Source organism: Glycine soja, chromosome 11 (genome assembly GCF_004193775.1).
Source record: "Glycine soja cultivar W05 chromosome 11, ASM419377v2, whole genome shotgun sequence".
In the NCBI taxonomy this organism is placed as follows: Eukaryota; Viridiplantae; Streptophyta; class Magnoliopsida; order Fabales; family Fabaceae; genus Glycine; species Glycine soja.
In genome coordinates, this window is record NC_041012.1 from 34,528,815 (window position 1) to 34,541,964 (window position 13,150).

At 32.1% G+C, this 13,150-nt stretch overlaps 2 protein-coding genes across 3 annotated transcripts; one reads left to right on the top strand and one right to left on the bottom strand.

Annotated features, from left to right (window-relative positions):
- Positions 1 to 1,921: 1,921 nt before the first annotated feature.
- Positions 1,922 to 8,041, top strand: LOC114374541 (1-(5-phosphoribosyl)-5-[(5-phosphoribosylamino)methylideneamino] imidazole-4-carboxamide isomerase, chloroplastic-like). Of its 2 annotated transcripts, XM_028332198.1 has the most exons (8): positions 1,923 to 2,162; positions 2,236 to 2,297; positions 2,575 to 2,785; positions 3,887 to 3,972; positions 4,405 to 4,506; positions 5,168 to 5,301; positions 7,366 to 7,414; positions 7,677 to 8,041. In XM_028332198.1, exons 1-8 carry the CDS (start codon positions 2,054 to 2,056, stop codon positions 7,851 to 7,853), a joined length of 930 nt encoding a protein of 309 aa, XP_028187999.1. In that variant the 5' UTR covers positions 1,923 to 2,053; the 3' UTR covers positions 7,854 to 8,041. The 2 variants fall into 2 exon arrangements, with proteins under 2 accessions (XP_028188000.1, XP_028187999.1); XM_028332199.1 differs by lacking the exon at positions 4,405 to 4,506 and having other exon boundaries at positions 1,922 to 2,162.
- Positions 8,042 to 11,724: 3,683 nt separating this feature from the next.
- LOC114373903 lies at positions 11,725 to 12,290 on the bottom strand. Its single transcript, XM_028331471.1, has one exon. It carries the CDS (start codon positions 12,251 to 12,253, stop codon positions 11,768 to 11,770), a length of 486 nt encoding a protein of 161 aa, XP_028187272.1. The 5' UTR covers positions 12,254 to 12,290; the 3' UTR covers positions 11,725 to 11,767.
- Between the last annotated feature and the right edge of the window lie 860 nt (positions 12,291 to 13,150).

The window sequence follows — 13,150 nt, forward strand, 5'->3', positions numbered from 1 at the left end:
AGCCTAATTTTATATATATATATATATATATATATATATATATATATATTATTTTCAAATTAAAATATCATCAATTTACATATTCACCATCAAAATTATCATTTACATGTACAACAAAAAGATTTAATGTCGAATTTGATTCCTTAGTTTATTTAAAATACTCAATTAGGTTCCTTATATTTTTTATTATGCAATTATATTCTTTTATTTTTAAAATTGATTCAATTAAATCCTTTATCTTCAATCAAAATGATGCCGTTGATTTGTAAATTTTAGCAGTTTTCATTTACCAGTGGCTTTGAACTACTACTACATTTATTATTATTTCTAATTAAAGAAAATATAATTAATATGATTTTTTTTTCAAAAAATTAACCCAAAGTGTCCGTTTTTAACCCCCACTTATTTATTAATTTTTAAATAAATGAAACCAATAGAAGAAAGGGGGCAACATGCCATCACACCCTTTCCTCTTCACTTCAACGGCTACTATTTGCAATTTTTTGGATACCAAGACAATAACAGAGCACTAAGAACTAATTATTATTTGTGCCATTCATCATTTCAGGGGAAAAAATCATCCTTCATGAACTTTCCGTATCGAATTTCCTAAACAAAAAATCCACATAATGTTTATAACAAAATAAAAAAGTGCCACTAACATAAATCCGCGTCGAGATCCTCCGCCACCCTGGGCCTAATGTATCCCGCCTCCATGTGCAGTGTCGCGAGCTCGCTGCTCTGATCGTGGCGGTTCAGATTTGTGTCGGTGGGGTTCTCGAAAACCCTTGTTGCTGCGGTGAAGTGGCGCCCGAAACATGAGCATCCGTCAGTGACAAAAAGTTTCCGATCTGATCTTAAGTAATGAAAATAAAGAAAGAAGCAGAGTAGGCAAAAAGTGGTTAACGAAATAGGGATTCCGGAAGACGGTTTCGGTCAAATCTTGTTCATCATCTTCTTCAAAATTCTGAAAAGTTTTAGTATTTGGTCTGTGAATTCTGGACTTGAGTTTGTTCTTCAAATGATTGAAGACTTTTTTTTAAAAAAAAATAAATAAACAAAGCCGCGATTTTTAATTGTCATTATGTTTAAAATTTTAATTTTTAAAGTACATTTCGCCTAAAAGTTACTACTATTTGTAATTGATAACCGTAAAAGCATAATCTAATAACAACAATTTTAATTGGACAAAAATGATTAAATTGAAATAATTTTGAAAATAAAAGGACCAATTACATAATAAAAAAACCTAAATAATTTGATTGAACATTTTAAATGAATTTAAGGATTTTTCTCTAAAATAATAAATTAATTAAGACACCAAATTAGGTATTAGGTATTAAGCTAAAAAAAAGACTAATTAAATTTTTAGTTATCAAACTAAGAGGTTTTGAATTTTTTATTCTTAAATTATTTTTTAAAAAAATTTAGTTTTGAAAGACGAGTGAGAAAAATTACTATTTCTCAACACTGACACAAGAAATATTACTATAGATTATAGATGAGAAGAATAAATTGTTAATTAATGTTATATATTTTCTCATAGTATTGTATGTTCATAGGAACTTGACACTTTAGGATTCAAATTCTTCTCTTTCTCTTTTATATTTTAATAACATAATATTTTAATTATTTATCTAAATATAATAAAACTTACTTAATTAACATGTATATCACATACACATGATATTTAATCTATTTTATTTTATGATATTTTATTACCTAATAAAAAATAGTAAGGACACAAACTATTTTTAATGACAACAAATTTTGTAGGGACCAAATTTAAAAATAAAAAATAAAAAATAAAAAATTTAATTAAAAGACTAAAAAGTTAATTAACCAAAAAAAATTGTTCATTTACCTCTTCTCATGTTTATTATTTTCTTGCGAAAAGAATTTCGTTATTTTATTGTTGTGAGCAACTCATACATTACATTATTCGCCCCCCTCCTCGTACTACTCAACTGAAGTCCTAAACCCAACTACACTAGTGCGGTTGTGTGTTCTGTTGTTGTCTCCGTTCATTACATCGTAGCTCCGATCACCGAGAATGCGTAGTCTCGCTGCACCTCATTCCTTCCGGGTTTTCGTCAACTCGCCCATCTTTCGCCCCATTAAGCTTCCTTTTCTCACTCTCAACCCTCTCTCTTCACCTTCCAGTAACTTTTCTCTCTCTTATGTTTTCTGATTTTTGTTCATCACTCCTTACTGATCCGCTTTTCTTCTCCACAGGAAGATCTCCAGCTTCCGTTCAATGCGCTGTTCAATTCCGCCCCTGCATCGACATCCACAAGGTACAACCACCGCGCTTCCTCTTTCTCAAAATTTATCGTTTATTATTATAGACATATGCTAACTAGTGCCCTTGGAGCATTGGTTAAGGAACTAAAACGATAGAAAATTTTATTCTGATGCACAAAATTTCGCTGTCCATAACTCTTTTTTTTGTTGCTATTTCCACAATAAATATTTTCTTATTTTAATTCCTTAATCAATGCCCTAAAACACTCGTTAGCAAGACCCATTATAATTTGTTTGAATGAGTGACATGGTGGTGTTTATTCATGGCAGGGGAAAGTGAAGCAAATTGTGGGGTCGACCCTTCAAGACTTGAAAGGGGGTGACGGTTCGGATCCCGTCACCAATTTCGAGTCTGATAAGTCGGCTGCTGAGTATGCCGCGCTTTACAAACAAGATGGACTCACTGGTGGTCATGTCATCATGCTCGGAGCCGACCCTTTGAGCAAAGCTTCTGCCCTTGAAGCATTACACGCTTATCCTGGTATTCTTGTTGTTGGCACTCTCTACTTGCTACCACTAATTTCTGGCATTTGTGTTTAAAGCTAATTAGTTTTTGAAGGTCACATGAAGTTGTTTTCTCGATTATAAACTTTGACAAATGCAACTAAGAGAAATTAATGTCAGCAATACACTCTCATTTCCACATATTTTTCTTCGATTGGTTGAAAGAGGAGTGGTTAAAATTGATTGAAAACTACACAATCACGAGTGAGGTTCCTTAAATAAGAAGTGAGACCTACATAATTTTGTGATTTTCAACAAATTTTGGCTACTAGTTAAAAGTGTTACAAAGGGTGTATTAGAGAATGTGTTGCAAGTATTTCTCTTGGTTGAAATTCAGTGGGGCCTATTAATATGAGAATGAGACCTACCAATGGGACCCGCATATTTAGTTGGATTCATATGAGTTGCATCTATATGGTGAGTGTGTTTGAGAGTGTTAGAGAATATATTGCTACCATGAGTAGCATCATGCCACTAGATACATCTACTTGAAAAAAGAATTAATTTTCAACCACTTAGTACATGTTTGCATACACGGTTATTTTAGAAAACTGATTGTTTTGGTTTTTTAAAGAGCTCTCTCAAGAAGTTAAACATGTTATTAGTTCTTCAATAAGCCAATTCAAACACACTATCTTAAGAAGTTTTGTGCTATTGGTTGGTTAGTTATAGGGTGTCATCTATCTAAATAAGGCTTAAAAACTTTCACTAATTATAAATAATAAGTTTAATTACTATAAAACTATAGTGATATAGTGCCTTTTGTTTCCCGTCACTTTAGCATAACCGACTAACTGTGGATCAAATTTAGACTTCAAAGTAGAAAAGTAAAAAGATACAGGACATTAATTATTTGGCTCATATTCAATTTCATATTGTTTTATAATTGTCATCTATTGGGTGACTTTTTTCTGTTATGGCCCTTTAGTTGACATGAGATTTTTTGTATTGGCCTTGAAAGTGGCTATGCTATGCATATATATTTAGCTTTTCCCATGTTTTTTATAGTTGATGATATCTTTAAAACTTACAGATTTTTCCTCTGCTGAACTTACTGTGGAGGACTGGTAAAATTTAGGCGGTTTGCAAGTCGGAGGGGGAATAAATTCTGACAATTGTTTGAGTTACATTGAGGAAGGAGCAAGCCATGTCATTGTGACATCTGTAAGTCATATCTCTTTTCTTCTTCTTCGGGTTGCTCAATGTTTTCATCCCATTATCATTTATCCAATATCCGTTGAGAAGAAAACATGTTTCATTTTATGCTTATGGATAGGGCTTCCTACTTAAATGCTCTCTCATTAACTGCATTATTTATATGGCTTGGTCTGCAATCATGAAGAGCAGTTTCCCTTTCATTGTGAGATGAGATTTTTTTTAATTTTATTTTAAATCTAGACTTCAAAAATGAAAACGCAGAAAGTATCCATAAAATGTTTGTGGCTAGAAAAGCTCATTACCATGGGGGCAGGTCTCCAATCTTGATTTGTATTAACTCAGCTCACACTGATTATCTCATTGAAGAACACGTGATGTAGCATTTGTTAATGGAAAGTTATTTTAGACATTTTATATTTATTTCTTCTGTTTTTACAGTATGTATTCAATAATGGACAAATGGATCTTGGACGGCTAAAAGATCTTGTTCAAATTGTAGGAAAAGACAGGCTTGTGTTGGATCTCAGTTGCAGAAAAAAGGTACTAAACTACCAATAGTTTCTGTTAGCACCCCAAATGTGGACTAAGGCCCAAGTTCTAGGCCCACGATTTGGAGGGTTGATTCCAGAGGGAATAAGTAAAGGAATGAGTGCTGAGGTGGTAGAGAGAGAGAGTAGTGGGTTTTGGGTTGTGAAGGGAATTCTGTTATAGGGGGTCTTGAGGGGAGGAGAGAGGGGATTCGTGGTTGAAGTTGGTTATGGGCTGAGAACATTTGTGCCTCTGAAGGAGCTTTTCTCTGGGCAGTAGGGATTATGATTCCTCTGTATTTTCCTTTTGTGCTTCATAATACACACATTTCTCAGTAGTGTTTTCTGTTCACTACTATTTTCCTTATTTTCTGTTTGTGGTTTCTAACAGTTTCCTTTATATTTGATGGTAAATTTGTTGAAGAAAAAGTTATACCAGAAGAAAAATGAAGTTTTTTTAATAATTGGCTGAAAGTATTCAAATACTTTAGAGCAATTCCATGTAAGCTGAGGAAGTATTTGTAATCAGGAGATTGTTTCATGAATTGATAATTTGATACACATGTGAATGGTCAAGACAATTTTATGACGTTATCTACATGTCCCAACATTTCTATGATTTTTGATCCTTTAGTTGGATTTTTTATATAGCACTTATGGTTTTCATTGATTAGGATGGTAAATATGCAATTGTCACTGATAGATGGCAGAAGTTCAGTGATGTTTTTGTTGATCCTGATGTAATGGAATTTCTTGCCAATTTTGCTGATGAGTTTCTGGTTCATGGTGTTGACGTTGAAGGGAAGAAGTAAGTAACAATTTTTAATGTCTTACGATGATTGCATATAAAGACAAAGATTCTAGTTATAGAACTAGTTAGGAGTGTGACAAATCTATATTGGTTAGAATAGTTAGTAATGCATCCTGAAAGAAATAGAAAAGTATTGTGAATTTATAACTTATTCTACCTATTTCTTGGTTTTGTCATTGCTACTAGAAGACATATTAATGATCTTTACATTCTATTCTTGCATAGATCTCAATCTCTGTGTTGTTTAATTCCCACTTTTCTTGATATCTAAGAGGCTCCACTTTCATACAAAAAATATTGACAATTAATTTGAGAATAAGATTCATTAAAATGTTACTAACTTTTAATAGTATTTTTTAGATTGTTGATAATATCAAATTTGAGCTCAAACCTTGTTTCTATATGAATGCCATCAAAGTAGTTTAATTGGTGATTGCCAAAGAATTCTTCCCTTTATGGTTTTGTGCTTAAAGAGATTGTTTTGTAACATACAAACTACAATTAATAGTTATGAAATGAACAAATTACATATGAAAAGATCAATTTAGTATAATGTTTTTGGATTTGGTATTTGTTGAATTTAGAGGGGGAGAGAATTTAGAGAGAAAGTGAACTTAGAGAATAAAATGCTTTATTATTTAAGGGAATGCAGTACGTAGGTTCTGCAATTAACTATTGCGTAAAATCCATAGGCTCTTGATAGACTTAGTGGAGAGTATTTCCTTGGCTAATATTGAGTGCAATTCCCTAGACACTAATACCCATGAACATATTATTTGCTAAGTGCATTAATTATTATTATTATTTACAACACTCCCCTCAACCTAAAGCTTATCAAGCTTTAAGCTTGTTACAATAATCCTCCTTTTTTTAATAATATTGTATCCACTAGACATGGCTGAAATGGCAACATAGGGCATGATTAGATCAATAGCTAAACACTATAACAGTAGTTAAAGATTAACACAGCTGGAAATTGCTGGAGTTCACTTAAAAGATGGCAGAAAAGTTAGCAGCAATAACATGTCACTGAAAAGTCGGCAATAGTTGTAGATTGCCAGAAGTTGCTGGCAAGTCACCAAAAAGGCATCAGAAGTTGCTGGAAAGTTGCTGAAAGGTTGCCTGAAAATTCAAAGCCAAAGTGATAGGTTGTTGGAAAAGTTGCAGATGGTGATAACTTGCTAGAAAAGTTTTACGGTGTGGTGGATTATGGCAACGGTGACCCACAGGGTGACAGAATGCACTGGAAGAAATAAAACAACGGAGGAGAATGGAAACCAGGTGTCTCAAAACAAAGGAGACATAAAATGAATAAAAAAAACCACTGACAGAGAAAACTTGGGAGAGAGTGATCAGAATTTGTGTTTCGAGATGCTGAAAAACAGGGTTAGGAAACAGCAATAGAGAGAAAATACCCTGAAAAGAAAGGAGTCCCAAATTTGAAGGGAACTTGGCAGTGGAACTGTGACAGGACAGGTTATAGTGGATGATAACACTTTGCCACCAATGTTGAATATTTAGAGTGGTGGAATTTAGAGAGAAAGAGAGAACTTAGAGAATGATATGCTTTACTAGTCAAGAGAATGGAGCGCATAGGTTTTGCATATCATCCACATATATAGACTCTTAATAGACTTAATGGGGACTATTTCCTAGGGTAATTGATCGAGTCTAACTCCTTAAACCCTAATACCCTGAACATTAATTGCATTCTATCAAGTGATTCACGAATATACTATTTGTCTATTTCCTCGATGCATTACCTATTATGATTTCCAACAGTATTATATACACCTCTTATCAGTTTGTCTTGTTAAATCAACTGTTGATTAAAGAAAAACCTATATTTTGTACTTCAATCAAAGTATTGTGTGAAATATGTTTCAAATTATCTGTTCTGGTAGTTATTTCAAAATATCAATTAAAGAATATATCTAGTAATCTATGGGTGTGTTGAAGATCAACAGAACTTATTTCACAAAATGAAAAAAAAAAATAAAATCACAACCCAATATGCATGCTTTGAAAATACATCTAATGATAAATGAAATCTCCTTGTAGGTTGGGAATTGATGAAGAGCTTGTGGCTTTGCTTGGCAAACATTCACCGGTTGGTATCCCTTGGTTTTATTTTCACCCATTGGAACAAAGTTTTCAAATTGCTTGAATATCTTAATAAGTAAAGAATTGTTTGGGGGGATGGGACATTTCTGTTATGCAGTGGTAAATGTAGGAAAATATTTTTTTCGCTGTTTGAAAGACTGGCTGAAATGCTAACAGTTAAAAGCTTGTCTTACATCGGGTTTCCTTTGTGTTTCTTGCTGGAAACCATTTGAAGTGTGCATATATTATTGATGCATTTTAATTTTCAGATTCCTGTTACTTATGCTGGTGGTGTGACTGAAATGTCTGATCTGGAGAGGATAAAAACTGCCGGAATGGACCGTGTGAATGTTACTGTGGGCAGTGCATTGGATATTTTTGGGGGGAACTTGGCTTATGAAGAGGTTGTAGCTTGGCATGCCCAGCAAAATGCCTCTGCAGTTTAATTAGTATGTTTTCTTTTAGTTGGGGGCTGGGACTGGTTAGCAAGGATTTGTTTTTAGTGTTTTTCTAGGTGTGTAACCTTGTATCATGTGATTTTTATATCAGTTTTTATTTGATTCTAGCATTTGCCTTCTTCATTAACTTTTGTGATTCTGACATGATTATTATTTGCCACTAATTTGCACCTTTATAGTGCTGGTTTGTATAAATTTATTTTTTTAAAAAAATAAGTGTTTTTTTAAATAAAATAAGCAATTTTTTTTCTAATGTGTTTGTTTAAATCACTTTTATTTAAAATAAGTATTTTTTTTTTTTGCTTTTTTAAGAAGCAAATTTTATCTGTTTCTTAAAAAAGTACTTGTATAAAAAATGTTTATTTTACAGTTACTTTTTTTTAAGATTAAACAAACTCACTCGTAATCTCATTTTAATACAATGCTTATATATTTTTCCCATGTACAAGACTACAAGTGCCTTGTTAAAGTCATGCTAAGATAGCATTGTGTCAAATTTTGCATGTTGAATGCTGCGTTATATGTGCCAAAACAAAATACTGTTAGTTATAGTTTTAATCCGCAAGTTGTGTTGTAGCCATACGAATGATGAATGATTGGAGTTCATACGTCAAACTAGTTTGTGTAGTTGTCAAATATGCCCCCTCACCCGCCCAAATTCCGTTCATTGATTCCATAACATGCCGAACATAGGAACGGAATAATCTTGAGTGCGTTTGGATAAATAATTTAGTTAAACGTTTTTCTAGTGTCTTGATAGAAAAAGCAGAAGCGTATATAAAACTTGAAGCAATTGTGGAATAAAGTGATAGTTTATTCATTTTACCCTTTGGTGGAAAATACACCAAAAAGATTCGAGTTTGATATGATGGATCATGGAAATAGCATGGTGGAAAAGGATAAATTAGAGTAAATAATCAAGTTGGTCTTCGTAGGTATGATGTGGTGACAAATTATTCCCACAAAGATAAAAGAAACACAAATTTAATTTATGAATGTGTAAAAAGTGTGACTAATTAGTTATATCGTTAATTTTGTAAGATTATTTTATTATTAAGTTGTAATGTTTAATGATCAGTGTGACAATAAATTGTACTTTTTGAAGACCAATTTGACATTAAGTTGTAAAATTTATGGACAAATTTGTCCTTGAATGATATGCATGTCTAATTTGTTATACATTCAGGAACTAAATTTGAATTTTTGATTTTTCAAAGAATAATTTATTAGTGTCTCATACTCTTATGAACGAATTTGACTATTTATCCAAATAAATTATTACATAATTTAGGACTATATGTTTGTGGTCATTGAAATAACTATTCTAATCATAACAAAGAGAACAAGAATAACAAATTGAGAAGACATGCTACAATAGAATGAAAGCGACAAGAAAAAAGAGCTACACTTACACAATCTCTCTTCAAACTTTGTATTAGGAATGTAAACGGAGTTGAGTCGACTCAAACTCAATCGACTTGATCCAACCCGATTAGGTTATTAGTTTAGCTTCGTTAATTTATACTAAATTATGGTTAGGTCATGTATCAAGTTGATAAGTTTCAAAATCGATTAACATGAACAAAGTCAACTTAAATAATAATAATAATAATAATAATAATAATAATAATAATAATAATAATAATAATGTATTATTATTATTATTATTATTATTATTATTATTATTATTATTATTATTATTATTATGTGTTAAGGTTGTGTAAACATCCCGTAGACACAATATATTGTATTATGTTTTTGTTGTTTTCATTATGTTGATTTTGTAAACCATCAAATTTAAAAGTTATCTGAAAACTTCCACAACAAATGAGTCATTGAATGAGATTATTTAAAAAAAAAAGATTACTAAAAAGTGTAAAAAAAAGTACAACATGAAGACTTCCTAGGATATTATCCATCCTAATACTACTATCATCCAAACATGATTAACTACAAAGTTTTGATAAGATCTAGTGCATTAGTAATAATATAATAACACATTAAATAAGATTATAAGTTGTACAATCTTTTTATTATAGTCTTTCTCTTATCTTCTTTAACCATTTCTACCAAGTAGGAATACTCTTATTTTTTTTTTTTAGCTTTAGTTGTGAAATGTCATCTTTTATTTGATGTTTTATTTTGTATTGTATTTTATTTTTTCTTTCAAATTTTCATAATATGATAATATTTTAATAAACTAATCTAACTACCACACCTGAAGTAACTTGTCACCTATTTCATCTATTTGGGTTTTAAAATAGATCAAATCCAATCCAACAAGGAGGTTGTACTCATACTTTGTGGCAGTTGCTCCAAAAAATTGCTTCTTGCCCCAATTTTGAGTACTTTTTTTTTTTTTTTTAATCTTTCGATTGGTCAATCCAAGATGCAAAAGCAATTACCAATCATGATTTTACATCTGGATTTACCAATGTGAAAGGTAAAAAAGGTGCATGAAATGATTTGTAAGGTGTAGCTAGGAATCAATTGGCCCTTTGTATACAAGAGAACCACTTCCTTGACACCCACAATTCGGTCCAAATCTTCTCACTTTCAGTGTCCTCCTTTTTACCTTTTTTTGTTGTTGATTTTTTTATGTAAATCTGACAAGACCTTGGTTCTTCTATATTACTTCTGGTCATATTGTAAGAAATAAGTTGTAGTGTACAAGAACAGTTCTCCACCTAGATGCCACTCTAGCATTTTCAAAGGAAGAAGGAAATAAGAATTGATTCTTACTTTAAGAAATTACCAAATAAATAATCTACATTGGAAATGGTCTTGTGGTTCTCATCAACGAAAGGGGTTCCATAAGTCAACATGCATGATGCATGTGATAGAAATCCAAGACCCCTTTCGTTGGATGTGGAGGCTTACTAGAAGTTGACCTCACTCATCAACTTATGTATCTAGTGCTGGTAATCGTGGGAAATTGCACGGCCACCACAATAATAAGAGAAATATCAACACCATTATAATCAGATAGTGCCAATTATTTTCCCCTTAGTTTAAACGTTTAAAATTTCTAATAAGTGCACATTTAACGTTCCTATTTTTATCTTTCTATCTTTCCTTTGCTATGGGGATGGAAGAATATGAAGTGCTGACATGTATGGCCACGTGTCTGTCTTACGTGGAAAGTCCTCTTTACTAGAATTATTTGAAATAAAAACAAAAACAACAGCGAAGGATGATATCTATAATGATCCTAATCTATTTGGTCATTTTGGTCGTAGTTAAACCATTTACAAAATTATATGATTTTGAAACACATGGAAACGGTGCTATATTTTTCAATGACCTTCGTTACCTTCCTGTTGATCATAAATGTTCTCACTTCTCTCAGTATTCATTAAAATTATAATTTATGAAGCTAGTACAGCATAAGATGCAAATTCTATGCTTTCCATTATTCGAGATTAAGAAGTTTGTACCCAGAACAAGAAAGTTTATGGTTACCCACGCACTCACTACGCTGCCGTATAATTTCGAACAATCATTGTGAAACTACAACCATAACCGTAAATTAAAGTTTTAAAATTATAATGATATATTTAGGGTATATATGCTTAGATAAATTTCTCCAAAAATACTTATAAAAAATAAAAAGAAAAAAATAAAATAAGTTTCTATATAAGTTAAAACTAACTTATGTCTTATGCATAAGCTAAATATAAGTTTTTTGAAAAAAAAAACTAATTTAATTTACAAGTAACCTAATTTTAGTTTATATACCGAGAAGCTCATTCATTTTTTTTTCTTATTTTCTTTTCATGTAAGTGTTATGGAAAAGTTTATCCTAATAAACCCTTAACCTATTATAACAAGGTAAACTAAAACCAAAGCCAGAAAAAAGTACTGAAAACTTCGAATATATATACATATGATATAGTTACTTTTTATTCTGGTATGGTTTCTAACGCTGGTTTCCACCCATGAAAACCCTCGTCATCTCTTCTACACGCATCTACACCACCAACTATTCCCTTTCCTTGCACCAAAGACAACACCTCGTTAACAGAAATCCCTCCTTTTTGCACCATATCCTTTAGCTCTTGCTTACTAAGAACCAGCTTAATCCTAACCACACAACCCTTATCTTCCACTTGATCATCCTCATCAGGTTCAGCAAACCTCACCCTCTTTTTGTTCACTTTTTTTGATGAAGCCTGTGGCGGCGGCACGAGGTAGTATAACTGGCCCTTGAGCAATCTTGTGTAGGGGTTGAGATGGTGTAACACTGGTGGTAGTGACTCGGATATTGCATGGCCCCGAAACTGGTTCAGAACCTGGTGGACTCTGATGGGTGCTTTGTATTCGAGGATTTTGCCGTCGCTTTTCATGACTCTTACCACGTTCCGTTGTAGGACTATGCAGTTCCCCATGGCTTTGGTTTGTTTATTTCTCGGTGATTGCAGAGTTTTTTTGTTTTTGACAATTGAAGAGGAGGAGTCACTTTTGGTGCTGTATTTAAAACAAGTGGTTGTGGAAAATGCCCTCCTAGGGCTCTAGTATTACGCAGTAGACCATTTTTATATTTTATTATTATTATTATAGATCTCTCAAATTTGAGAAATTATACAATCTTCTGGGATCACCACGTCAGCTTGTGGTCCTCACCAATAAACAGTTGACACGTGACAATTTAACAAAGTAGCATGACTTAATTAACAATTTTAAAATATATAATTAATCAGTTTATCCGTCCATCTTTTATGGATTATCATTAAATTTAGAAGCAGCAATTCTTCAAATATCTCCTCCCTGTATCTTTTTCTTTTCACTTTTAGCTATTCTGAATAAATATTTAACATAGGAATCGATACTGTGACTACAAGATGGATGACACATAATTGACGTACGCTGGTCTCTCTCCAGAGCAACAACTCTTATTCCCATAAAATTACTATCAAAATTCTTCAAATGGTTGGGACAATTTATTTATATAATATGTTATATATAACTCACAATATGATGAGTTAAGAGCTGCTCTGTCTGATATGATAAAAGATACGTGGTTTCTTCTTGGCACAGCATAGCAATGAATACTTACCGATGTTATCGTTTCAGTGGAAGATGGTGGACATGATTGTAGAGCAATTATTTTTGAAAATTTTAAATTTAACATCAGTAAAAGATATTTGCAAATTTGTTGTTTCAAATATGATATTATATAATATCTTAAAGATGGATGGATAAACTGATTAAGGGTATCTTTTAAAGCTACCGTTTAGGTTTTATTTCTCATAAACCATGCTGCATATCTGAGTTTTGTTAAATTG

Coding starts and splice junctions, on each gene's coding strand:
- LOC114374541 (XM_028332198.1), top strand. CDS start 2,054: ATGCGTAGTCTCGCTGCACCTCATTCCTTCCGGGTTTTCGTCAACTCG. Junction 2,163..2,235: donor CCCTCTCTCTTCACCTTCCA/GTAACTTTTCTC, acceptor TCTTCTCCACAG/GAAGATCTCCAGCTTCCGTT. Junction 5,302..7,365: donor GTTGACGTTGAAGGGAAGAA/GTAAGTAACAAT, acceptor ATCTCCTTGTAG/GTTGGGAATTGATGAAGAGC.
- LOC114373903 (XM_028331471.1), bottom strand. CDS start 12,253: ATGGGGAACTGCATAGTCCTACAACGGAACGTGGTAAGAGTCATGAAA.